The sequence below is a fragment of the Thalassophryne amazonica genome, chromosome 21 (genome assembly GCF_902500255.1).
Source record: "Thalassophryne amazonica chromosome 21, fThaAma1.1, whole genome shotgun sequence".
NCBI lineage: Eukaryota > Metazoa > Chordata > Actinopteri > Batrachoidiformes > Batrachoididae > Thalassophryne > Thalassophryne amazonica.
Window position 1 is genome coordinate 25,803,858 of NC_047123.1, and position 25,105 is coordinate 25,828,962.

The 25,105-nt window shown below is 43.6% G+C and overlaps 1 protein-coding gene across 4 annotated transcripts in view; it reads left to right on the plus strand.

The window, feature by feature from the left end:
• The first annotated feature begins 4,407 nt into the window (after window positions 1-4,407).
• Window positions 4,408-25,105, plus strand: part of vegfab (vascular endothelial growth factor Ab) — a 42,336-nt gene continuing 21,638 nt past the window's right edge. The window contains exons 1-5 of one of the 4 annotated variants that reach the window (XM_034161750.1): window positions 4,408-5,021; window positions 8,675-8,717; window positions 9,239-9,435; window positions 18,388-18,464; window positions 24,544-24,576. In XM_034161750.1, the coding sequence (XP_034017641.1) occupies window positions 4,968-5,021; window positions 8,675-8,717; window positions 9,239-9,435; window positions 18,388-18,464; window positions 24,544-24,576 (404 nt within the window). In that variant the 5' untranslated portion in view covers window positions 4,408-4,967. The remainder of the gene's footprint in view (window positions 5,022-8,674; window positions 8,718-9,238; window positions 9,436-18,387; window positions 18,465-24,543; window positions 24,577-25,105) is intronic. The other 3 variants (XM_034161752.1, XM_034161753.1, XM_034161754.1) reach the window with 3 other exon arrangements.

The window sequence follows — 25,105 nt, forward strand, 5'->3', positions numbered from 1 at the left end:
AGCATTATCACATATCAGCAATTCTGTGCTCACAAAATTACAATGAGCCAAATCTAGCCATATTTTAGCCCATCATTAAAGATTTGCTGTGACTGTAATTCTGTTACAGATATGCCGTTGGTTCAAATATCAGAAATCTAAAAAATATAACACAACACTAAAATACCCTTGGCTGTATGAGCATTGTCTTCTTTATAATTTGCAGTCATTTAATTAGCATCCCAGTGCAAAGTGTGTGTGTGTGTGTGTGTGTGTGTGTGTGTGTGTGTGTATATATATATGACATTATTGTTATTTACATAATATTAAAATCCTATTGTCTTACGTACAATTTGTACATGTTCAATAAAGCCCCTCTATCAATCAATCATGAACAATATTTGTGGTTATGAGCTTTTGACAAAAGTGGAAGTTAGCTTTGATTTAGCGGAAGTTAGCCTGCACGCCGACATCCACAAAATGTTATTTAAATGACTCCAATGGTGTTATCAGGTTACAAAAACAGCATTTTCAGTTTTAAAATTGTTTGTTGCTAGCTTTTTCATAATATATGACAAAGAGGTTATATTTACACACAAACGAAACAGAGTTTGCAGCTAGCTAGACCAGCCTATGACGTCACCACGCTAACGTCCACTAAATGTCTTGTAAATGACTTCAGAGGTGTTATTAGGTTCCAAACATAGCATTTTCAGCTTTACAAATGTTTATTTCTCATTAGCTTTTACAGAATATATGAGAAACATGTTATATAAAAACATAAAGTGTTTTTAGAGAGACCTGACACTGGTGCTACGGTGCCGCTCTACTCTGAATCGCTGTCACCTTTGCCATTCAAAACAAAAAATGGAACAGACTGAAACAGAATGTGAATTTTTAACCTTAAGCTTAATTTTTAACGCTAAAAAATATCTCTTAAATTAGGTCAAGGTTAGCCATCTTTGAACTTGTCCAAGGTTTGTGTCCCAAGAATGTTCCCTGTGAATTTGAAGACTCGCGGTAATTAAACTGGATTTATGCTGAGCACGGTTGGTTGTTACATTGTTCACCGCAGATTATTTACATAGCCACTCAAGGTCACTTAACATTACAATGCAATATAACTTTAAAAACCTATGAGGCCGATAGCTGTACCGGGATTGTCTCTCAAAGGTGCAGCTACGTCAGGATCAAAGAGGAGCAATCAAGAACAAAGATCAGTGATTGGGATCATTAATCAGAATCAAAGATCAGTGGTTGGGACCAAAGATCTACAGTTGGGATCAAAGATAGGTGGTTGGGATCAAAGTTCTGGGTCAGGGTTAAAGCAATCTGAACTGGATCTTATTGGTATGCACTTCCTGCACTGCCCGTCCAGAGCTGTCAAACGTCGTCGCCACCATCACAGATTCCACCATGATTACATGTATATTGTGGAGAATAAAGCGCAATGAATCGTTTTCTGGATGCAGTTCGTGGCTGGAGAGCGATTTACGTCTGTGACGTTGCCGACCTGAACTCCTCAGCTGCACTTTGATGCGTCACTTAATGAAACCCTCCCTTTGATGACCGTCTCGCTCTCTCTCTCTCGTGTCTCACGTCATCCGCTGGCGCGACGTGACGTCACAGCCGCTGCTGACCGCCGGGGAGCCGATCGTCACAGGCTCTCCACCCCAGACTGACACACAGGAAGTCACGATCTCATCCGGCCGCCTTCTCTGTGTGTGTGCGCGCGCAACGCTGTAACATCAATGCGCCAATACGCACGGACCTACCGGCTACGTGCCCGGACGCACACGCTGATCTCTCCTGACGGAAAAAGAGACACACAGCAGGAGTCACAAGACTGCCCATGTGCGTCCAACTCACACCAGAGGACACGTCCGTGCGCAGGTATGGCGCGCGCACACCATACATGAGCTGAATGACCTTCGTTCCAATGATAGTGTCAGTGGTCAAAACCATGCAAAAAACATATATGTAATGGAAGGTTAGGGTTTGAATCCCGTCCTGACAACTCAAACTCAACACCTGAAAAGATATATTATATTATATTAGTGTTCTGCCAACATGGAAAAAAGTTTGTTAGATTTACACGATTTAAATATGTACATGGGTTGCACCTAGTCAAAATGTGTCCAAATAACAGAATTTTCTTGTTATTTGGACACATTCTGATCATGCGTGTGCAACGATGCATATATTTAAACAAGGTTGGGTAGGATTACTTTGAATTGTAATCCAAAAGTAATCCGATTACAAGTAATCCAAATGTATGTACATACATACATGTAATCCACATGTATTCTTTCAAAGTAATCTTACCCAACCTTGTATTTAAATTATGTTTATTGTTTATTCCTTTTTGTTTCTTTGTTTGGAGCATCCCTAAAAATGGGTATCTTTCTACTTTTAGAGATTTACTCAGGAATTATTTTCCCCTTCATCAACTCTTCTTGCCTATAACATTATAAAGAATGTCATTGTCTCATGACATCACAAAGGAAACCAGTGGAAATCCTACTTACTGCCTGTTGTTTCATGAAATCACAAAGGAAACCAGTAGAAATCCTAACTACTGTCTGTTGTTTCATGACATCACAAAGGAAACCAGTAGAATTCCTACTTACTGTCTGTTGTTTCATGACATCACAAAGGAAACCAGTAGAATTCCTACTTACTGCCTGTTATTTCATGACATCACAAAGGAAACCAGTAGAATTCCTACTTACTGTCTGTTGTTTCATGACATCACAAAGGAAACCAGTAGAAATCCTACTTACTGTCTGTTGTTTCATGACATCACAAAGGAAACCAGTAGAATTCCTACTTACTGTCTGTTGTTTCATGACATCACAAAGGAAACCAGTAGAAATCCTACTTACTGTCTGTTGTTTTATGAAATCACAAAGGAAACCAGTAGAAATCCTACTTACTGTCTGTTGTTTCATGACATCACAAAGGAAACCAGTAGAATTCCTACTTACTGTCTGTTGTTTCATGACATCACAAAGGAAACCAGTAGAATTCCTACTTACTGCCTGTTGTTTCATGACATCACAAAGGAAACCAGTAGAAATCCTACTTACTGTCTGTTGTTTTATGAAATCACAAAGGAAACCAGTAGAAATCCTACTTACTGTCTGTTGTTTTATGAAATCACAAAGGAAACCAGTAGAAATCCTACCTACTGTCTGTTATTTCATGACATCACAAAGGAAACCAGTGAAAATCCTACTTACTGTCTGTTGTTTCATGACATCACAAAGGAAACCAGTGGAAATCCTACTTACTGCCTGTTGTTTCATGACATCACAAAGGAAACCAGTGGAAATCCTACTTACTGCCTGTTGTTTCATGACATCACAAAGGAAATCATAGTCTTGCGACAGGAAACCCAGACATTCTTGGCTGATGACATGATAAAGGAAACCCTATGTTCTCACATCACAGCATCACAAAGGAAAATCAAATGTTTCTGACTCATGGATATGATAAAAGAAACCTTGTATTGGGATTGTGTTGTCTCATGACATCACAAAGGAAAGCTTAATGATCTTGCCATGATGTTTCAAAAACAAAACAACATTTTTAACTCAAACGTTACAAAGGAAGGCAACATTCTCACCTAATGACATCACAAAATAAAGCCAACTTTCTATTCTTGCCTCCTGAATCACAAAGGGCATCTTGGCATTTGTATCTCATGATATCACAAAGGAAAATCTAAAATATCTTGCTTCATGACGTCACAAAAGAAAGTCGAAAGGATCTCATTCTTCACTGTGTGGATATTTAAAATGTGTGTATATATTTTCGACAGTTATTCTGTATACCAAGTCCGTATGTTGCTATGAGCTAATCAAAGGACACCAGTGGGATAGCTCCTCCGATTTATTATCATTAGATTATTTTGGTACCCAAGGGTGCGAAAAAGTCGGACGGAATGGGTCGGTTATTTGTGGTACTTGTCCCTAAATCTGAATGTGGAAATGCACAAAATAACCACCACAATAACGTACCATGTCTTACCCACCCAGACTGCTTGGGTGTAGTTCATGACATCATAAAGGAAAGCCTCTTTATGACATTGCAGAGGTCTATAGATTCCATTGTTAACACAGGATCACTGGGAATTACATTTTTTTTCATTTATAACCTGGTATTTGCTTTTATTGTTTCTTTTTAAATTAACAAAACGTAATCTATCGATTTATCTTTGATTGTTATAGCACTTTGACCGTTTTTACAGTGATCTCAAACAGAGGAATCTTGCAGTCATTTTGCATTTTGTAGCAAATAAAAAAGACACAAAAAAAGGGGGGAGTTGCTCCCATTCTAGAATTTTAAGTTTGGTGATGTCATCAAGCGCCTTCTCTGATTTTTTTTTTTTTTTTTTTTTTAAACACTTGACAGGAGCAAGAGGACACACCTCCTGCGCTCTACGTCTCCGGTTCGAGTGCTGCTAGTCACAACACAGTCAGACAGAAAGCAGAGACAGGGGTGGACGCTGTCGGCTTCAACCTGCTGTGCGCACTGACAGACGGACGTGAACAAAAAGAGACATCAGATAACTGGCCAACTTTCACCGAACGTGGTTTTTCTTTTGCGCTTTTCCTCGAGGAGAACTAAACTCCAAGTTTCCAATGGACAGATTGTTGGAGAAGGTTGGCGCAACGATCATGGGATTAATCTTGTAATGTGGATTGCTATTGCCTTGAAAGAAAATCAAGATCTGCTGCGGAACAATGTGACACGACGCGCGTCGTGGATCCTCGTGTTTCTGGATATCCTGAAAGTCGTTGGCAACAGCTGAAAAAGAAGAAATCAGGCGCAAAAGGACCAAACATGAATTTGGCACCGCGGCACTTTGGCTTATTGAGAGAAGTTTCAGCAGGTCTGCTTTTACTGTTGTGAAGGAGAAATCGCCTCATTGGCCGCTTGGATTTGAAAACGTCTCCTGCCTTTTGGATTGGATTTGCACCACGATGAACTTTATTGACAGTTTGACATTATTATTTTTGACGCTGTCAGCTGTCAAGGTGAGTGTTCCACAGTGTGTGTGGCCCGACCTCTATTTGGTAATGGTCACTGGTCACTGACGCGCAGCTTGTCCTTGCCTTTCCTGTAGGTCACCTCGTGCTTTTAAAGAAGTGGAAGTTCTTCAGGCGGATTTCACGTTTTTTGTTTTTTGTTTTTTTCAAAAGCCATTATGCATAGCTGGCGCAACACAAAGCGATCCACGCGCGTTTGGAGGGGGAGGTGGTGCCGCGCCGTATTCTGCGCCTCAAACCGAACACATGCGCGTTTTCTGGAAGAGGTTTATAATTCTGCTCTGAAAGTTTGCGCGATCGCAGGCCACCGCGTAAAAGCGCTTTTACGCATGAAAGGCGCAGCCTCCTTGTGAGCAGGTTCACTCCTCGGAGACACTTTACGGATGAATCACGCAGGAGAAATGTGAAGTACGTTTGAGGGGAGACATTGGAAATACTTTTTCCCCCCCATCTAATCATTAATCGGCCAGAGTTTGTCCAGCGAGGCTTTGAGCAAAGGTTTCAAGGTGAAAAAAAAAAAAGAAAGACGGGGGGGACGCACCGCGGGAGGAGGCTGCGTTTGCAGCAACGTGATTGGACTTTTTTGGGGGAGGAGGGGGGATTATTTATGGAGTTTGCCACCTCGGAAGAAGCAAAGATGTTTTAGGCTGAGGAGTCTCCTAAACGTGGACCCCAACGTTTCTCTGAAATGCATTAAATACGTGCTAATGCCAGCTGAGCCATCCACGCGCTCATCGGCGCGCCGATCGTCATCGGTGTTAGCAGCTTGACACCCCCACTGCTTTAATAATGCAGCGACTGTTTCCGAGCGCCGGGGTCCGTCAGCCCACACGGGTGGCCCCTCTCTCGCTCACGCCACCAAAATGGGGGCGGAGACAGCGGCACCCAGGAACCAGAAATTAGGGGTGGGGGGGAGGCATTTCCGAGACAGCAATCATGAAAACGCACGAATAGGCTCGTGCAATTTTGGCGAGCTATTACGCATAGGGGGAGAGAAGCGAGATAAAGTGGTGCGTAATGTGCGCGCACCGGTGGATACGTGCCAAAAGAACAAAAAAAATCCTTTGTGGTCCGACTGGTGGTGGTGACAGCTTGCCCCCCCCACAGGCTGACATTCTTACCGGTTTTAATGGCCACATTAATCCACGTTGCCTAGAAGCGCCTCGTAAACTGATTGGTAAATGAGACAAAAGTGACGTATTAATTCAGCAGTTTATCCGCAGAATGTGTCAGCCATGTGGTAGAATTTTAAAATCGGTTTGTTACCGGTGTTTGGCATCACGTCACACGTGAAAATTATATATAAAAAAAAACCACACACACTTGAAAGGTGATTTTAATTTGTAAGTCCACTGTAAAACACTTACAGTTAAGATAAGTCAATAAAAGAAGGCAAATGCTTTTGGAGTTCACTGTTAAACATTTCCTCCAAAATTTTCAGTGTCAGTTTATTTTCTGTTGAAATATCTCCTTTTTTTAAATTTATTTATTTATTTATTTTTACAGTCATTTACAGGAGCACTGTTAAGTTGCCAAAATGGAACCGAATAGTGATGCAATGGTTTGTGCCTGTTACAGTGACTGAGTTGCGTCATGTTGTCCTCAGTGCAAACACTTCACCTTCCACACTGAAAAATACTTGAACCAGTTTAGTTGAATTCTGCACTGAAAAATATCTTATATCTTAATATCACTCATTGGATGAACTCAATTCAGTTATGTGCAAGATTTCCATCTAATAAATATTTGTAGCCCCAACTCAAAAAATCACATCCATGCAAGATAATATAATTTAATTTAGTTGGAACTACATATATTTATTAGGTGGAATCCAATCCAATGAGTCAGTTTTTTGAGTGATATCACCCAAATTAAGTTCTTTGAAATTAAGTTAATAAAGTAGATTAACATGTGTTAATCTAATTTCTTAATTAACTAGATTTAACTAATTGACTAGAATAACAACAAATCAATAGAATTTTTGAAACCTAGTTTACCTTCAATTACACTATAATTTGTGAAAAATATATTAGTGGAGTTGGACTGAGCTAACCTACAGCGTAGATGGACATTTTGCCATTATTTAGAGATTATTCAGATCTAATCTGCCCCCTGGTGGTTAACCATTTAATTCCTTGAGCTCAAGTCACACGCATATGTGAACAAATGCACGCAAAAATTTTGGTTGTCATTTAAGCATGTTTGTGCCTTCAAGCTGTTCCATTTAAAAATAACGAAATGCTAAAAAAGTGCAATGCTTATTTAAAATTAATCAAAAATACTAAAGCAAATTGTCTGAATGCAGCTTAAGACGTTTGTCGTTTAATCAAAGTTACGTTTCAAAAAGTTCAGCACTGCAGAAAACCTTTTATTCAAAGTAGACAAACTTTTTGTAGAAAGATTAGCCTTGTGTTGAATGCATGCTAGGACGTGCTAACATGCTAACTGCGGCGGCTTCATTTGGGTTTAGCTGACTCATTTAAAGACAGAAGACACAAGAAGAACTTGCAATTACAAGCACTGAAATAGTTATATAATGATAGAAATTCTCAGTTGAGTTGAATGTTATAATTAAAGAGTTAAAAGTGATCGTTTGTGTTTTCTATGTGGTTGCCAGGTAAGTGTAAGAAAAGCAGCAGAATTCCTGACTTAATAGTCATGAGGATATTTAGAATGTGTGATAAGAAATATTTTATTTATCTCTACCAGGGAGTGAAAGTTTTCACTTGCTTCTATTTGTTTGTGTTTTTATTTTGTTTGTCAATGGTTTACTGACAGATTTATGTGAAACATACAAATTTATTACATTTCAGTATAGATGTAGAAGTTTTTTTTTCCTAACTTTTGACAACGCTAAAGCTACAGTATGGAGGATTTAGGAGCGTTTTAGCATGATATAGCACTCTTAACCCTGTTCATTAGCGTTAGCCTATAACAACAAATCAATGTGTTTTCATGAGCTTAGAATGAGACCTTAATATCTATGTGGGAGTGCGCCCCCTCATGGAGGCCGCCATGTTGCACCACTATGTTGATACTGTCCCCCAAAAGAAGCATACTCACTACACATTAAGCATTTAATAGCACAGCCTGAAGACTGAAGAAAAAAGAAGCAAAATCACTGGTTGCTCTCTGATACACCATTTAACTAGTTGCTAGCTCAGGCTAACAATTAGAGAACCCTCATTTTTGTGAAATAGGGTATCATGCATATTGCGTACCACAACGCAAGGTAAGGGAATATGAATCCTCATTGTCAAAGTATCAAAATAAACGTGAAAAGAAAGAAAAATGTGAGTGGCAATGGCATAATGCAGTTTGCAACCTTGCCACTAGATGACACTAAATCCTACACACTGTAGCTTTAAGTAACCAGCATTTTTAGCCAATTTTACAATTTTAACCATCTTTGGGCTTGTTGTGCTTTGGTAGAGGAATGCTCTTTACCGTGTGCCTGTCTTGTTTTGGAAATGTTTTTCTTTAAAGACTCCTTGATTATGTGATCACATCAAAATGCCAGCTTTTTTTTTTTTTGTGCAACTCTGGAGACGGAGTTGGTTTGGACAGCTCTGTCTCAAGCTGCTGCACAATCAGTAACTGACTTTCTGACTTGTTTTCTTTTCTCCCTTCTTCCCATGCAGAGTGCCCACATACCGAAGGAAGCAGAGAGAGGTCCAAATGACGGTAGGTGTTCCGCAGGGCACCGTGGGAATTTTACATCCACTGCTTCCTGGCAGGCAGCCTGCCAAATTACAAAAGTGCCCATCTCAGGGTTCACCTTGACTTTACGGGGCTGTTTTCACCTCCTGGTGGATGATAGACCAGCATGTTTTATCCGAAACAATTTCACAGCTAAACCGCTTCTTCAACTGGATTCTTTTTTAGAATGGAATGTCACTCTGTCGGCCTACACATCCATTTTGCGCAATTTCACCATAGCCCAAGTTGGATAATCAAGAGCTAAATTTGTTCAGAGTTTTGTGTGTTTGTTTTGGCTTTGCATCAGGTCTCATGCAGGAGTTGATCCGTAGTCACCAGTGATATTTTAGACGTGTTGCCTGTCTATGTTCCAACATCTTTCTCAACAGCAGGCCTCCTGCAATCATTTAGCAACAGGCGAGTAGGGTGAAGGTGAACGAACAGACTTCTGCTGCAGTCTTCTAACCCCCGTGCACTGTGTGTGTGTGTATGTGTGTTTCTTTCAGTCATCCCTTTAATGGAGGTGTACAACAAGAGTCGGTGTCAGCCGCGTGAGCTTCTGGTGGAGATTCTGCAGGAGTATCCAGAAGAGGTGGAGCACATCTTCATCCCGTCCTGCGTGGTGCTGACACGCTGCGCCGGCTGCTGTAACGACGAGCTGCTGCAGTGCACGCCGACGTCCAGCCGTAACGTAACAATGGAGGTCAGCTGTGTTGTTGTAATACTTTTGTTGGGGTTTTGCAGTGGCGTGCATGGGGGCGGAGCTTGTATTTTTTCCTGCTCTTAGTGCTGAGCTTCCTTTTTCTTTAAAACCATTATTGAAACAGGAATGCGTCTGAGCCGTCACGGCACCTGAATGTCACACCAGAGCAGTGTCAGGTCTGTACCATCACCCCTGCAGTCAGCATGAGTGCCCTTCTTGTCAGTCCAAATACCCCATAATTACTCCTTAAAGCTCAAGTGTCCTCCAAGTTTGGGTTGCTTGTCAAATGTCCTTCTGGTCAAGTTAAAGTTGCCATGCCAGGAGGTGTGCTGAATTTACTTGTCAGCCACCTGGGAATAACCTCATGATCTGTTGGATGATGGAAATTAGGAGCAGGTGTGGTTGAAGTTACGCAATCTTTTTTGTTAGTTTCTTTCATTGTAATAGACTGCTTATGACGGCCTCCAAGGCCACCACTGCTTGTTTCTAATTGCTTCGATTTGACTTCTTTTCACCGAAAATGACTGTCAGTGCATTTTTTTTTTTTGACATTTGACCCCAATTAACTCACTCCTTACGCTATATCTCAGTAACCACTGAGACTAGAAAACAGATTTTGTGTTTAAATTACTCAAGAATGACAAGAAACTGTTTTTGATCTTTGGCCCCTTGTTGTACCTATTTCCTCTAGCTGAACTTTTATTTTTGTCCAGAAAATGACCATCAGTGCACTTTTGACCGCTGACCCCAATGAAATCTGCCCTTTCTGTATCTCTGCACCAAATCAGCAATTCAATAAGTTCACTTAAGATCAAATGCACACTTGTTGACAGTTGATTATCCACCTCTCAACTTCTGTGTTGGAAAGTGTAGGAACACGGACCCACAACAGGGGCGCAAATGAACGGACAATGGGAGGAAGTCAAATAACAACACTTTACTGTTGTGAATAAGCACAACAAACACAACAGATTACAACAATAGACAAAGAAGTCAATTCACAAAATGTGTCACGTGGGCAGGCTCGAAGATAAGAGACGTCTGTCCAAAGCAGAAACCGGAACCACACGATTTCCTCCGCCACCGAACCCCGGGAATACTGAGCCGCCAAGTCCCGAACTCCCAGGTGGCCACTGCCTCCGCATGTCGGATCTGGTACTGCTGGCGAGGAACAAAAACAGTTAAATGTGGGTGCGTTTGCACCCAGCAACCCGTATGGCAGGAAAACCACCCTCCACTTCTCGTTGGAAGAATGTCTGCTATTTAATGCACAAAAGTAACAAAGTGTTAATGTCAAAAGACAACACAGTCGGCTGAGTACTGTACCTCCTAGGTAGAGCGATATCTCGGCAAAGAGGTGGAGATGTCGTCTTGCTGATATACCACTGCTGATCAGATGATTGGTGACAGCTGTCCGTAGGCGATAAGTGACAGCTGTCCACCCCGGCTGCTCCTGTGAGGCGGCAGCGCCCTCTTGTGCCTGGAGCCCGCACTCCAGACAGGGCCCCTCTGGTGGTGGTGGGCCAGCAGTACCTCCTCTTCAGCGGCCCCACAACAGGCCCCCCCCTCAACGGGCGCCTCCTGGCGCCCGACCAGGCTTGTCCGGGTGGCGGCGGTAGAAATCGGCCAGGAGGGCCGGGTCCAGGATGAAGCTCCTCTTCACCCAGGAGCGTTCTTCGGGTCCGTACCCCTCCCAGTCCACCAAATACTGGATCCGCAGTGAGGCCGGAAGCTGAAGCCTCACTGCGGCTGGACTGATGACCTTAAGGATTCTGAAGGGACCGATGTAATGGTCCTGTAGTTTAGGGGAGTCCACTTTCAGGGAATGTCCTTTGTGGACAACCACACCTCCTGCCCTGGCCGATACGCAGGGGCCGGGGTCCGCCGACGGTCTGCATGGGCTTTTGCCCTCGTCCGGGCCTTTAGCAAAGCAGAACGGGTGGCGCGCCACACCCGACGGCACTTCCGCAGGTGGGGCCTGGGACTCGGGCACCACCGACCTCTCTCCTCAACCACCGGAAACAACGGGGGCTGATACCCCAGACACACCTCAAAAGGGGAGAGGCCGGTGGCTGATGACACCTGACTGTTATGGGCATACTCGATCCAGGCCAAATGGGTACTCCAGGCCGCCGGGTGCGCGGCCGTCACGCAGCGCAGGGCCCTGTTCCACCTCCTGATTGACCCGTTCTGCTTGCCCGTTGGTCTGAGGATGATACCCGGACGAGAGACTCACCGTGGCCCCCAGTTCCCGGCAGAAACTCCTCCAGACTTGTGAGGAGAACTGGGGACCACGGTCGGAGACGATGTCTGTTGGAATCCCATGCAGCCGGACGACGTGGTGGACCAGGAGGTCCGCTGTCTCCTGAGCAGTCGGGAGCTTCGGGAGGGCCACGAAGTGGGCCGCCTTGGAGAATCGGTCCACTATCGTGAGGATGGTGGTGTTGCCCTGGGACGGCGGGAGGCCTGTGACAAAATCCAGGCCGATGTGGGACCAGGGGCGATGAGGCACAGGCAGCGGCTGGAACAGTCCCGATGCCCTGCGGTGGTCAGCCTTGCCCCTGGCGCAGGTGGTGCAGGCCTGGATATAGTCCCGGACGTCGGCCTCCAGGGACGCCCACCAGAAGCGCTGCCGGACAACTGCCACGGTCCTACGCACCCCTGGATGACAGGAGAACTTGGAGCCGTGACATAAGTCCAGGACTGCAGCCCTGGCCTCTGGTGGGACGTAAAGTTTGTTCTTCGGCCCAGTTCCGGGATCCAGGCTCCGTGCCAGGGCCTCCCGAACGGTTTTCTCTACGTCCCAGGTGAGGGTGGCCACGATAGCGGACTCCGGGATGATAGGTTCCGGTGGATCCGACAACTCCGTTTTGACTTCGTCTTCATGCACCCGGGACAAGGCATCCGATCTCTGGTTTTTGGTCCCGGGGCGGTAGGTGATCCGGAATTCAAAACGGCCGAAGAACAGTGACCAGCGGGCTTGCCTGGGGTTCAGCCGCTTGGCAGTCCTGATATACTCCAGGTTCCGGTGGTCAGTGAAAACCGTGAATGGCACGGACGTTCCCTCCAACAGATGTCTCCACTCTTCAAGAGCCTCTTTCACCGCAAGGAGTTCTCGATTGCCGACGTCATAGTTCCGTTCAGCCGGGGTCAACCTGCGTGAAAGTAGGCACACGGGTGAAGTACCTTATCGGTCTCTCCGCTCTGGGACAGCACGGCTCCTATCCCTGAGTCAGAGGCGTCCACTTCAACCATGAACTGGCGGCTAGGGTCGGGCTGCACCAAAACTGGCGCAGTAGAGAACCGTCGTTTCAACTCCTTGAACGCGGCATCGCACCGATCCGACCAGGTGAAGGGGACTTTTGGAGAGGTCAGGGCTGTCAGGGGGCTAACTACCTGACTGTAGCCCTTAATGAACCTCCTATAGAAATTAGCGAAGCCGAGGAACTGTTGCAGCTTCCTACGGCTTGTTGGTTGGGGCCAATCTCTCACCGCCGCAACCTTGGCCGGATCAGGGGCGACGGAGTTAGAGGAGATGATAAACCCCAGGAAGGACAAAGACGTGCGGTGAAACTCGCACTTCTCGCCCTTCACAAACAGTCGGTTCTCTAACAACCGCTGCAGGACCTGACGTACATGCTGGACATGGGTCTCAGGATCCGGAGAAAAGATGAGAATATCGTCCAGATATACGAAGACGAATCGGTGCAGGAAGTCCCGCAAGACATCGTTAACCAAGGCTTGGAACGTCGCGGGGGCGTTGGTGAGGCCGAACGGCATGACCAGGTACTCAAAGTGACCTAATGGGGTGTTAAATGCCGTCTTCCATTCGTCTCCCTTCCGGATCCGAACCAGGTGATACGCATTTCTAAGATCCAGCTTAGTAAAGATTTTGGCTCCATGCAGGGGGGTGAACACGGAATCTAACAATGGCAACGGGTATCGGTTGCGAACCGTAATCTCATTCAGTCCCCTGTAATCAATACATGGACGAAGTCCACCATCTTTCTTGCCCACAAAAAAGAAACCTGCCCCCATCGGGGAGGTGGAGTTCCGGATCAGCCCGGCAGCTAATGAGTCCCGGATGTAGGTCTCCATTGATTCGCGCTCAGGTCGTGAGAGGTTGTACAGCCTGCTGGATGGGAACTCAGCGCCTGGAACCAAATCAATGGCACAATCGTACGGACGGTGCGGGGGAAGGGTGAGTGCCAGATCCTTACTGAAGACGTCAGCAAGATCGTGGTACTCAACCGGCACTGCCGTCAGATTGGGAGGGACTTTGACCTCCTCCTTAGCCTGTGAACCGGGAGGAACCGAGGATCCTAAACACCCCAGATGGCAGGTTTCGCTCCACTGAACCACCACCCCAGACGGCCAATCAATCCGGGGATTGTGCTTCAACATCCATGGGATGCCCAAAATCACGCGGGAGGTAGAAGGAGTTACAAAAAACTCAATCTCCTCCCGGTGGTTTCGAGACACCACCAGAGTTACTGGTTGTGTCTTGTGTGTGAGTAAAGGGAGGAGGGTGCCATCTAGTGCCCGCACCTGTAACGGCGAAGGAAGCGCCACCAGAGGGAGCCCTACCTCCCTTGCCCATCTGCTGTCTAGCAGATTCCCTTCTGACCCCGTGTCCACCAGTGCTCGGGCTGAAGGTTTTAATCACCCGCTCAGGATTGTGACTGGGAGTCGTGTGGCAATTTGTGTGTGTCTCACTTGAATGTGTTGACCCCCCCTGAGCCCAGTCTCTAAGGGCGAGTGTTGTCGTTTTGGCCGTTTGGGGCAGTTTCTCTGTTGTGTGCTCAGTTGAGCTGCAGAGGAAAAACCTCTCATGGATCAGCTTCCCCATTTTGGCCTGTGCGTTTCCCTAACAACGTCAGCAGGGGGAGCTGTTGCCCCACAAAGCGCGCAACTGTGGAGCGTGGGGAGGGTGGCCCCTTTCGAACCCGGAAGGAGAGGGGCGGCGCGTATCCGGTCATGTCCTTCGCCTCGCTCCCGACGGCGTTCCTCCAACCGATTGTCTAACCGTTATAACGGATCGATAAGCCCATCTAACTCCCGCGGTTCCTCCTTAGCTACCAGCTCTGCCTTCAGAACCAATGACAGTCCGTTTATGAAGGGGCGCGGAGCGCAACGTTATTCCAGCCGGACCTCGCCAGCCGCGATTCGGAAGTTGACTGCATAAGCGGGCTGCGCTCTCGCGTCCCGGTCTCCATTGACAGCAGCACGGTTTGAAGCGGTCTCTCCTCTGTTAGGGTGATCAAACACTGTTCTGAACTCCCCCACAAAACCCAGTGTATGCTGGATAACAACCGGTGAGTTCTGTTCCCAGAGCGCCGTAGCCCAGGCCCGTGCTTTACCCCGAAGCAGAGCAATCACATAAGCTATTTTTACTAGCTCTGACGCGTACATGACGGGATGTTGTGCGAAGACGAGCGAACACTGCATAAGAAAATCCGCACACGTCTCCACACAACCTCCGTACGGCTCAGGAGGGCTTATGTATGCTTCAGGGGATGGTGGGAGGGGTTGTTGAACCACCACTGGAACGTTTATATCCTGCACAGGGTCGGCAGGAGGACGAGCTGCAGCAGCGCCCTGAGCGCTCGCCGCCATCTGTGCGGAGAGAGCCTCCACCCTGCGGTTCAGGAGGATGTTTTGCTCAGTCATTTGATCCAACCGAGCCGTAAAGGCGGTGAGAATGTGCTGCAGCTCACCAATCACGTCTCCTGCAGACGCCTGTGCTCCCTGCTCTCCCATTGGTCGTTCAACAGCCGGGTGACGCCCCTCGGAGTCCATGACGCTGGCCGAAATATCCTGTTGGGAAAGTGTAGGAACACGGACCCACAACAGGGGGCGCAAATGAACGGACAATGGAGGAAGTCAAATAACAACACTTTACTGTTGTGAATAGCCACACAAACACAACAGATTACAAACAATAGACAAAGAAGTCAATTCACAAAATGTGTCACGTGGGCAGCTCGAAGATAAGAGGACGTCTTCCAAAGCAGAACCGGAACCACACGATTTCCTCCGCCACTGAACCCCGGGAATACTGGAGCCGCCAAGCCCGAACTCCCAGGTGGCCACTGGCCTCCGCAGTCGGATCTGGTACTGCTTGCGAGGAACAAAAACAGTTAAATGTGGGTGCGTTTGCACCCAGCAACCCGTATGGCGGGGAAAACCACCTCCACCTCTCGTCGGAAGAATGTCTGCTATTTAACGCACAAAAGTAACAAAGTGTTAATGTCAAAAAGACAACACATTCGGCTGAGTACTGTACCTCCTAGGTAGAGCGATATCTCAGCAAAGAGGTGGAGATGTCGTCTTGCTGATATACCACTGCTGATCAGATGATTGGTGACAGCTGTCGTAGGCGATAAGTGACAGCTGTCACCCCGGCTGCTCCTGTGAGGCGGCAGCGCCCTCTGGTGCCTGGAGCCCGCACTTCAGACAGGGCGCCCTCTGGTGGTGGTGGGCCAGCAGTACCTCCTCTTCAGCGGCCCACACAACATTCTGGTTGAAACTAATACAGAGGGGAAATGGTTTTGTATGTGGGAATCATTTGACTATACAACCGTCTGAAAGTTCTAGGACATTTCCCCCGGTCATGTCCCCGGTCTTTTTAGCTCCGCATTGGTTGCTGTTGCCTTTTTCTATATTCACTTTTTAACTTATCACATCATTTGCTAAGGTTTTTTTTTTTTTTTTTTTTTTTTTTTTTTGCTTTACATAAGTGTACCCCTCATGAATTAGCTTGGAATTTCCTCACGTGGAAGTAACCTTATTATCCATGGTGAGACAACCAGAGAAATGGTGAATATGTCAGTAAACGCACGTTTTATATGATTTTACAATTAGTCTAACAATCAACTAACAAGGATATGACCTTTTATAAAACTTTCAGTGTTGCTTTCAAAAGTGTTAGTATACTTCATTTATGATGCAACATCTACATTCCCAATGTTACATTGCAGCAGTTCAGTGCTGATTGTGATCGCTTTAATTAGGTTAGCACAGGGAGCCCTAGAGGGGAAAAGGACCGGGGGGAAATGACCTCTGGGGGGGGGGCTCTTGGGTAGTGACCAGAGGAAAAACCGGCCATGGGAAATGACCTACAGGGGAAAAGGACCAGATGAAATGATCTATGGAGGAAAAGAACCAGGGGGAAATGGCCTGGGGGGAAATGACTTACAGGGAAAAAGGACCAGAGGGAAATGATCTACAGAGGAAAAGGACCAAGGGGAATGACCGGAGGAAAAAAGGGCCATGGGAAATGACCTATGGGGGGAAAGGACTGGAGAGAAATGATCTACGGAGGAAAAGAACCAGGGGGAAATGGCCTGGGGGGAAATGACTTACAGGGGAAAAGGACCAGAGGGAAATGATCTACAGAGGAAAAGGACCAAGGGGAATGACCGGAGGAAAAAAGGGCCATGGGAAATGACCTATGGGGCGAAAGGACCAGAGGGAAATGGGCTAGGGGGGAAATGACTTACGGGGAAAAAGGACCGGGGGAAATGGCCTATGGGGGAATGACCGGGGGGAAAAGGGCTGGGGGAAATGACCTACATGGGAAAAGGACCGGGGGGATGATCTATGGAGGAAAATGATCTGGGGAGAAATGACGGGAGGAAACAAGGGCTGGGGGGAATGGCCTACGGGGAAAAGGAGAGAGAGGAAATGGCCTACGGGGGAAAATGACCTATGGGGAAAAGGACCGGAGGTAAAAAGGGCAGATGGAAGACAGGGAAGAAATGACTTGGGGGAGGAGTGGGATGACCAAGCGGGAAATGCTCTGATACCATCTGGGACAACAATGGGGGGGTATGGTGAATCTGATGTAGCAGGTCATGCCCTGTGTCCATGGTCCCTCTTGGTGCTCCAGCTATGACTGTTAACATGACACTTTTGATGACTCTTCCTGCACTCTGGTCACATTACTTTAATTCAGTCAAATGTGATTTTGGGTAATCTGCATGCATTTCCCATGATATTAAGATGCACTCGACTTAATTAGATTGTGAGTTAGAGTCGGGAGTGTCTCAATAGCACCAGTTGCAAATGTGCATTTGGTTCCAGGCCGAAAACCAAAAAAGGACATTATTTCTGCCAAAGTGTTGCAGTTACATAAGGAAGGCAGGATTTTAGTTTCAAGGAGGTGAGTGTCACATCTGGGTAGAAGGGGAGGGGGCGGGGGTAGTATTCTGTTAATTTTAACATCAGCGCTTCTCCAGCTCTGAGTCATTGCAATTCTTGTAAAACATTAAGTTATCAGTCAAATCAAATCATTATATTGCACAAAGTGTCGTACTGAATCCAGTTTCAGTTTTGATCTGACTCTTAAGGACTCCTGTGGTTCGACCAAATGCCCCTCTGGTGTGACTTTAGTTTAACAATGAACACAAAATAATTTTTTTTTCTCCCTGTTGTTCCATGATTGACCCGCACAGTGTCATCTCAGATTATTTTATTTGATGCTGTGCAATCAAAACTAGCAAAATCTTGATTGTCTGGATCATTGTACAAAACCAAAGCCTGCATCTTGAACCATTATCAGATTTTGGCAGAGAGAAAAAAAAACATGGAATGAGATCTGACTTTTATACCTGTTTGCTTGTTATACTTTTTTTTTTTAACATCACTATAAAGTCTTGTTGCAAGTTTCATTTTCTCTCATAATCTCAGCATTCAGATTTCAATCAACATTTTGAGATTTTTTTTTTTTTTTTATGCTTAAACATTAATGAATTGCTGTAAGATGATCTTGAACTCATGCAAAAAAAAAGCAGAATTCTTTTCTAAACTTCAATTTGTGTGTGTTTGACCTTTTGTGGATTTCTGTCCATCTGGCCCAAAAGTTGTGACACTAAGAAATCTGTAAAACATTCAAAATTTCTCTTTAAAACTAATTCTCTCTCTCTCTCTCTTGCTTCTTTTCCCCCACAGATTAAAAGAATAAATCTCCTACGACAACAAAATGATATATTCATGTCTTTTACTGAACACAGCGCATGTGAGTGTAGGTAAGAAACCCACAAAAACACACACATTCAACAACACAATGCAGCTCTGCACACACATGATGGCTCAAAGATCAGTCAACCACATCGTGTAACGTTTGACCCACATTTTTAAAAATCTGTTCATAATGAGATGATCACTTTCCTGTAAATTATTACAATAGGTGGTGGAAATACACGAGAAACGTACAAATGCATGTATAATTTGACCACTATTGTAATAAATATTGCAGTGGGTGGGAGAAATTGCACATGAAACTTACAAATGCACAGTAAACTTGCCCATTATTGGAACAAATGTTACAACAGCAGGAGAAGTTGTACATGAAACACAAACATTGTGATAATTATTACATCATTGGGCAGAATTGTGCATGAAACTCACAAGTGCACAAATGAAGGACAAACTCAACCAGTGTTGTAACAAATATTACAACAGAAAGAGAAACTGGACAAGAAGTTTCACCAATTTTGGTATAATTATTTCAACAAATGGCAAAAATGTGCATGAAATGCACAAATGTACAAATGCATGGCAAACCCAACTAGTGTTGTAACAAATTTTACACTAACAAGAGAAATTTGACAGAAAGTTTCACCAATATTGAGATAATTATTACAACAATGGGCAAAACTGTGCATGAAACTCACAAATGCACAAATGTATGGAAAACTCAATCAGTGTTGTAACAAAAAATTACAATAGCAAGAGAAATTGGACAAGACATTTTACCAAAATTGGGATAAATATTGCAACAGTGGACAAACTTGTGCATGAAACTCACAAACTCACAAATGCATGGCAAACCCAACCAGTGTTGTAACAAATATTACAATAGCAAGAGAAATTGGACAGGAAGTTTCACCAATATTGGGATAATCATTACAATAGGCAGATTTGTGCATGAAATTCACAAATGCATGGCAAACCCAACCAAATGTTATAAAAAAAATATTACAATAGCAAGAGAAACTGGACAGGACATTTCACCAATATTAGGATCATTATTACAACAATTGTGCATGAAACTCACAAATGCACTAATGCATGGCGAACCCATCCAGTGTTGTAACAAACATTACAATAACAAGAGAAACTGGACAGACGTTTCACCAGTATTGGGATCATTATTGCAACAATTGTGCAAGAATCTCACAAATACACTAATGCATTACAAACTCAATCAGTGTTGTCATAAATATTACAACAGCAAGAGAAATTGGACAAAAAGTTTCACTAATATTGGGCTAATTATTACAACAATTGTGCATGAAACTCACAAATGCACAAATGCAGGACAAACTCGACCACCATTGTTAAATCTTAAGAGCGGAAGAAATTTCACATGAAACTTAACAACTTGTTCAAAAACTTGTTCATCAAACCTAACAACTTGTAATAATTACTAAAGTGCTTCAAAATTGCCTATGAAACTCATAAATGTGCAAATGCATGCTAAACTCGACTGTGATTGTAGTAATTGTTACAACAGTAATTGAATTCCCTAGATAATTTCATCTGCAATTGTAATAATATTTGTGACATTATATCATTATTATTATTATTGGTAGATTATCTGACTAACACTTCATTTACAGACTCTTATGTTCATGCAAAGGGATATTAATGGCATTACTAACATTTATTGTAATAGCGGTTGTTTATAGCTGTGCGTTTGCACCTGCTACTGCAACAATTATTATAATACTAACAATTAGTACAAAAGCAGCAGCAACATTGTTGTTTTGTGTTGAACTTTCATCAAACTCTGCTTCTTTTATAACATGACCCATTTAACAAAAAGGGTGTGTCTATTTTCGTGAGTGCAACAGGTTCAACAGTGTCCCATAAAAAATTCTTCAGTTGATACAATTTATATCAGTTTTCTTAAGTAAAGTAAAGATACATTTGTGTGGGTACAGTGAGTAACAGCTAATCTTTTTTCCCCCATGTGGTATGATGAGGTCACTGTGAGAGCTACACAACTGCTCTAAGATATACAATAGATAAGTACTGTATGCTTATTTCATTATCTGAGTTTGTGATTGCTTTAACGTTTTGTAGCTTAAGTTGAAAGTAATGATCAATCTACCAATTTGTCTGTCTATCAAGCAACTATATCAATTATATCTGCAATTCTACAACAGCTATATTATTTCTACTAAAATAATGTAGTTGTGTATATTAGTCTATAGTTACACAACAATAGTTACAGTACAGGTATACTTTTGGTTTTGTGGTATTTCCTAAGAACTGAGTAGACCAGTGAAAATACAGGACCATAAACAGTGGGTAAATTTATTCTAAATAAGTTTTAAGAGTCCACTTTTATGTTCACAATATATCAATTAGTTTACTTTCTTACAGAGATATACTTAATGATGTACATGTGAGATTTACAGTACCAGAATACAATGGCAGATATGTCGTTTCCTAATATAATTTACTGTAAATTCAAATACCTGGACCAAATTTTTTGTGTGAAATTAATTACTGAAACACATTAATAATCTTTTCAGTTGTTTTATGTTTTTATATATCTTTAAACTTAACAGTTAGTAGTAAAGTGAATAGATGCAGCTGTAAGTATTTAACAAATGAGAGATGCACTGATGATAAAAAACGAGTTTAACATGTCTACTGATATAGTGTTCGGAACCCATACAATACTTTGAAAAAAATATTTTAACACTTACCTGTAATGATAGCTACTGTAACTATAACAGCTTCATGCTGGCAGAATGGTTTTGGTTGGATTATTGGTGAAATAGCAGCTTTCTGTCAGACCTGCCGAGGCTGTCGTTCTTAGCTAATCATGTGCAACTCTATATCACAAAGTATGGTAAAAATGAGCAAAATAGCAACAGCCTGTTATCTGATAAACATGCATAAGCTGAATAATTCATTCACTTTAAACAAGTTTAAAAAAAATCAGTTTGGAGCTAGTTACATGTTAAGTTGCCAAGCTAACATAGACATTAGCCAGCAGGCCCACACTAGCATGGTTTGTTGTTATTGTTTATGATTTATTTACATGAATTGGACATATTTGTACTATCCAGACTGAACAAACTCAATGAAAAATGCTTGTTTTGGAAGTGTTTATATTTTGGTAGGACAGAGCATTTTTAAATGAAGTTACAGTAAATGACATGCTAGCATCTCCATTTTGGATATTGGCTACTCCTGTCTCCTCAAAAGTTAGCAGTAGCATAGCAGGGGAGCTAGTGATTGGGCATTGACACTTGATGAATGCAAACACAATTCAACAAATCTACACAAAGTGCATGTAGCCACAATGCACAAGTCATAAAAGTGTTATAATAAACGAGGTCTGTTAGAAAAGTATCCAACCTTATTATTTTTTTCAAAAACCATATGGATTTGAATCACGTGTGATTACATCAAACATGCTTGAACCCTCGTGGGCATGCAAGAGTTTTTTCACGCCTGTCGGTTACGTCATTCGCCTGTGGGCAGTCTTTAAGTGAGGAGTCGCCCACCCTCTCGTCGATTTTTCATTGTTTAGGAATGGCTCAGAGACTGCTGCTTGTTTGATCAATTTTTTTCAAAACTGTAAGGCACAACTGAGTGGACACCATTCGATAAATTCAGCTGGTTTTCGGTAAAAATTTTAACGGCTGATGAGAGATTTTGGTCTGGTAGTGTCGCTTTAAGGACGGCCCACGGCGCCTAACGGCGATCTGCGCTTCGAGGCGGCAGTGTCTCGCCGTTTCAAGTTGAAAACTTCCACATTTCAGGCTCTGTTGACCCAGGAAGTCGTCAGAGAACAGAGAACTTTCAGAGAAGTCGGCATGAGGAGTTTATTCGGACATTCCCTTGTTAACGGACATTTTGTAATGAAAGACCGTGCGGGCAGAGTCGCATGTCGGGCCGGACCCCGACCGCGGGGGGTCGCGACAGGAACACACCCTCCGTTGGAAACCTTAACGGGCAAGTTGGAACATGCCCCAAGCTGTTAAACAATTTTCCAGTTACTCACTTGTTGACCGCCATCAAAAGCCGCCTGAATTTTTACAAATGGTTTTCAACACGGAGGTGTTTTCTGTCGCGGTGCACACAGATTCGCCGAGTCGTCACGGAATGACTCGGCGAATTTGAGCGCACGTCTTTCATTAAACAATGTCCTTAAACAGTGGAATGTCCGCATAAAGTCCTCATGATGGCCTCTTTTGAATCTTCTCTGTTCTCTCACGACGTCCTGGGTGAATTAAGCCTTAAAATTAGGATGTTTTTCAGGTCGAAACAGGCGACGACGGCGCCTGGAAGCGCTGCAGGACGTCCTGCTCTGTGGGAAGTCCTTACCACCGACAGAAACACCCATAATCTCTCCTCAGCCGTTTAAACTTTTCACCGAAAACCAGCTTAATTTCTCGAATAGTGTCCACTGGATATTCATCACAGGTCCAGACAAATTTTGATAAGCAACGTGCACCGTCTCGAGCAGCGTGTGAAACAAAGGAATTCAGCCGATGAGGGCGGGACCACATCTCACTCAAGGCTGCCCACAGGGAATGACGTCACCGACACGCGTGAAAAAACTCACGCATGCGCACGAGGGGTTCAAGCATGATTGGTGGAATCGCATGTCATTCAAATCCATATAGGTAAAAAAATAAATAAAAGTGTCGGTTTCTTATCTAATAGACCTCGTATAATTATTAATGTTCTTGCAGATTACAACACACCTACACCAGAGCCAGACTTTTATATTTTGGGTTGTTTTATTGTAGTTATATCTCACCACAAATCTTATCCAGGCATCAGATAGGATGGCCCAGCCCACAAGGGAACAAAAGCAATTTTGTAATTTTTAGCCGATAACAGAATAACCTTCATTGTCGGCCATATACAAAATAAAACAATAGGCTTTGCTCAACTTGAAATGATACACTGTCCTGTTCTGATATCTCTGCCTGCATACACAGACGGATGACTAGAAGAAAATTGGATTTAATCTGATTTACATGGGCATTATAATTTAATATAGACGAGAAAGCTTTCCAGGTTTGGTTTTGGTAATATTTCCAGAGCAAAATGACATTTCATGTACAAAATGTACAAACTCTGCTGAGCAAGTGAGATTATGTAAAACCCAGAAAAAGTCTAAAGCTCAATCCCACTACTCTCCTTTCGCCTACTTTCTCGTGACAGTGCAAAATGAGTGAAAGGGTGAAGTGGTAGGGAGAAGGGAGGGGATTAGATTGGGCACTAAAATGGAAAAAAGTAATCTTTTGTACTCTCTATAAGTGCATGAAGGATTTTGTTGTTAAAAACTGCTTTTTAAGAGTAACAGTCGAAGGTGAGAAGGTACATACCGTTTGTGCTCTTGATAATTTTGTACACACTTTATAAGGTTACAACAAATGCTAAAGGGGAGGATCACAAAAAAGGGTGCGCATCATTGACGAGGGTGTGACGGGCATCGTAGGCAGAGGTGTCGCAAGAAAATATTTTGGAACCACCTGTTGAATATTCATACTTAGTGCATGAAGCAGTTAAACATTCTTCTGCTTCAGCCGCACAAATGTTAGAATTTGGTGCTTTTTCTCACCTTTATTGTATCACAGATTTGGAGTTTGGATTTTGAAATTGGCGTTACATTTAATGGCCGGTTATTTTTAAAGTAAATGCTTGGTTGTTAGATGGAAAGGTTTTGTTGCAGCGTGTGCGCACACATTTATTCAGCTGCACGTTCTGAAGCAACGTGTTGAACAGAAGGTTTCGTCCGTGACCTCTGACTGAAAGTCTGTTGCCTAACACCGAGCGTGCTGGCGGATTTATTGCTCCACGTTCTGCTATCAGCAGCACGGTCGTCACACGGACGAGAAGTGAAACACACTGACGACCTGCTATTGTACTTTTATTTGCGTATGTGTGTGTGTGTCTTTCCCAATGACTCTTTCACTGTTACTGCATGAGGGACTAGAAAGCGAAAGCCGGTTTTAATCGCGGTTTGACGGCAGGTGATGTCACTCCTGATCCCGATGGTGTGTCTCCAATTACCAGCAAACAGTACGCTGTGATCTAATGTCGTGTTCGTTTGTTGCTGTGTTTCAGGTCAAAGAAAGAAGTGAAAGAACAGAAAGAAAAGTGAGTCCAGTGCTTTTTCTGCATGCTATATTTTTTTAGGCATCAATGAGGGCTTAAGGTTTGATCTGATCTTTATCCCTTTTTGCTTTGCAAACAAACTTGCTGCTCAATATTGTCTCCTCTTTTTTTCAACCATGCATCTGCTTCTCGACTCTGTAAAGAGCATGCACGCTTAATTTTTGTTAGCAACTTATAAATAACTTACGAGATTGTTTCCTGTATGTAAACCAGTTTGAAAAGTTGGATACGTTTAGAAAATGTCAGAAAGTCCGGTCAAAACAAACAGTGATCACTTTAGTTGTGCTAAATGAAACTGCTTTATCCACTAGGGGGCAGATTAGTGTTGCATTGTCTCTGGTTGACATCTTTCTTGTCATTTTTCTGAAATATTTGTCAAGTTAAATCCACATGTTAACAGAACTGAGAACAAACTCACACAGTTTCATCAGACATTTTCATTTTGTTATTGTCCAAGTCAAGTATTCTTCTTTGGGTTGGTCCTATGCCTATACTGCCCCCTCCCACCCCC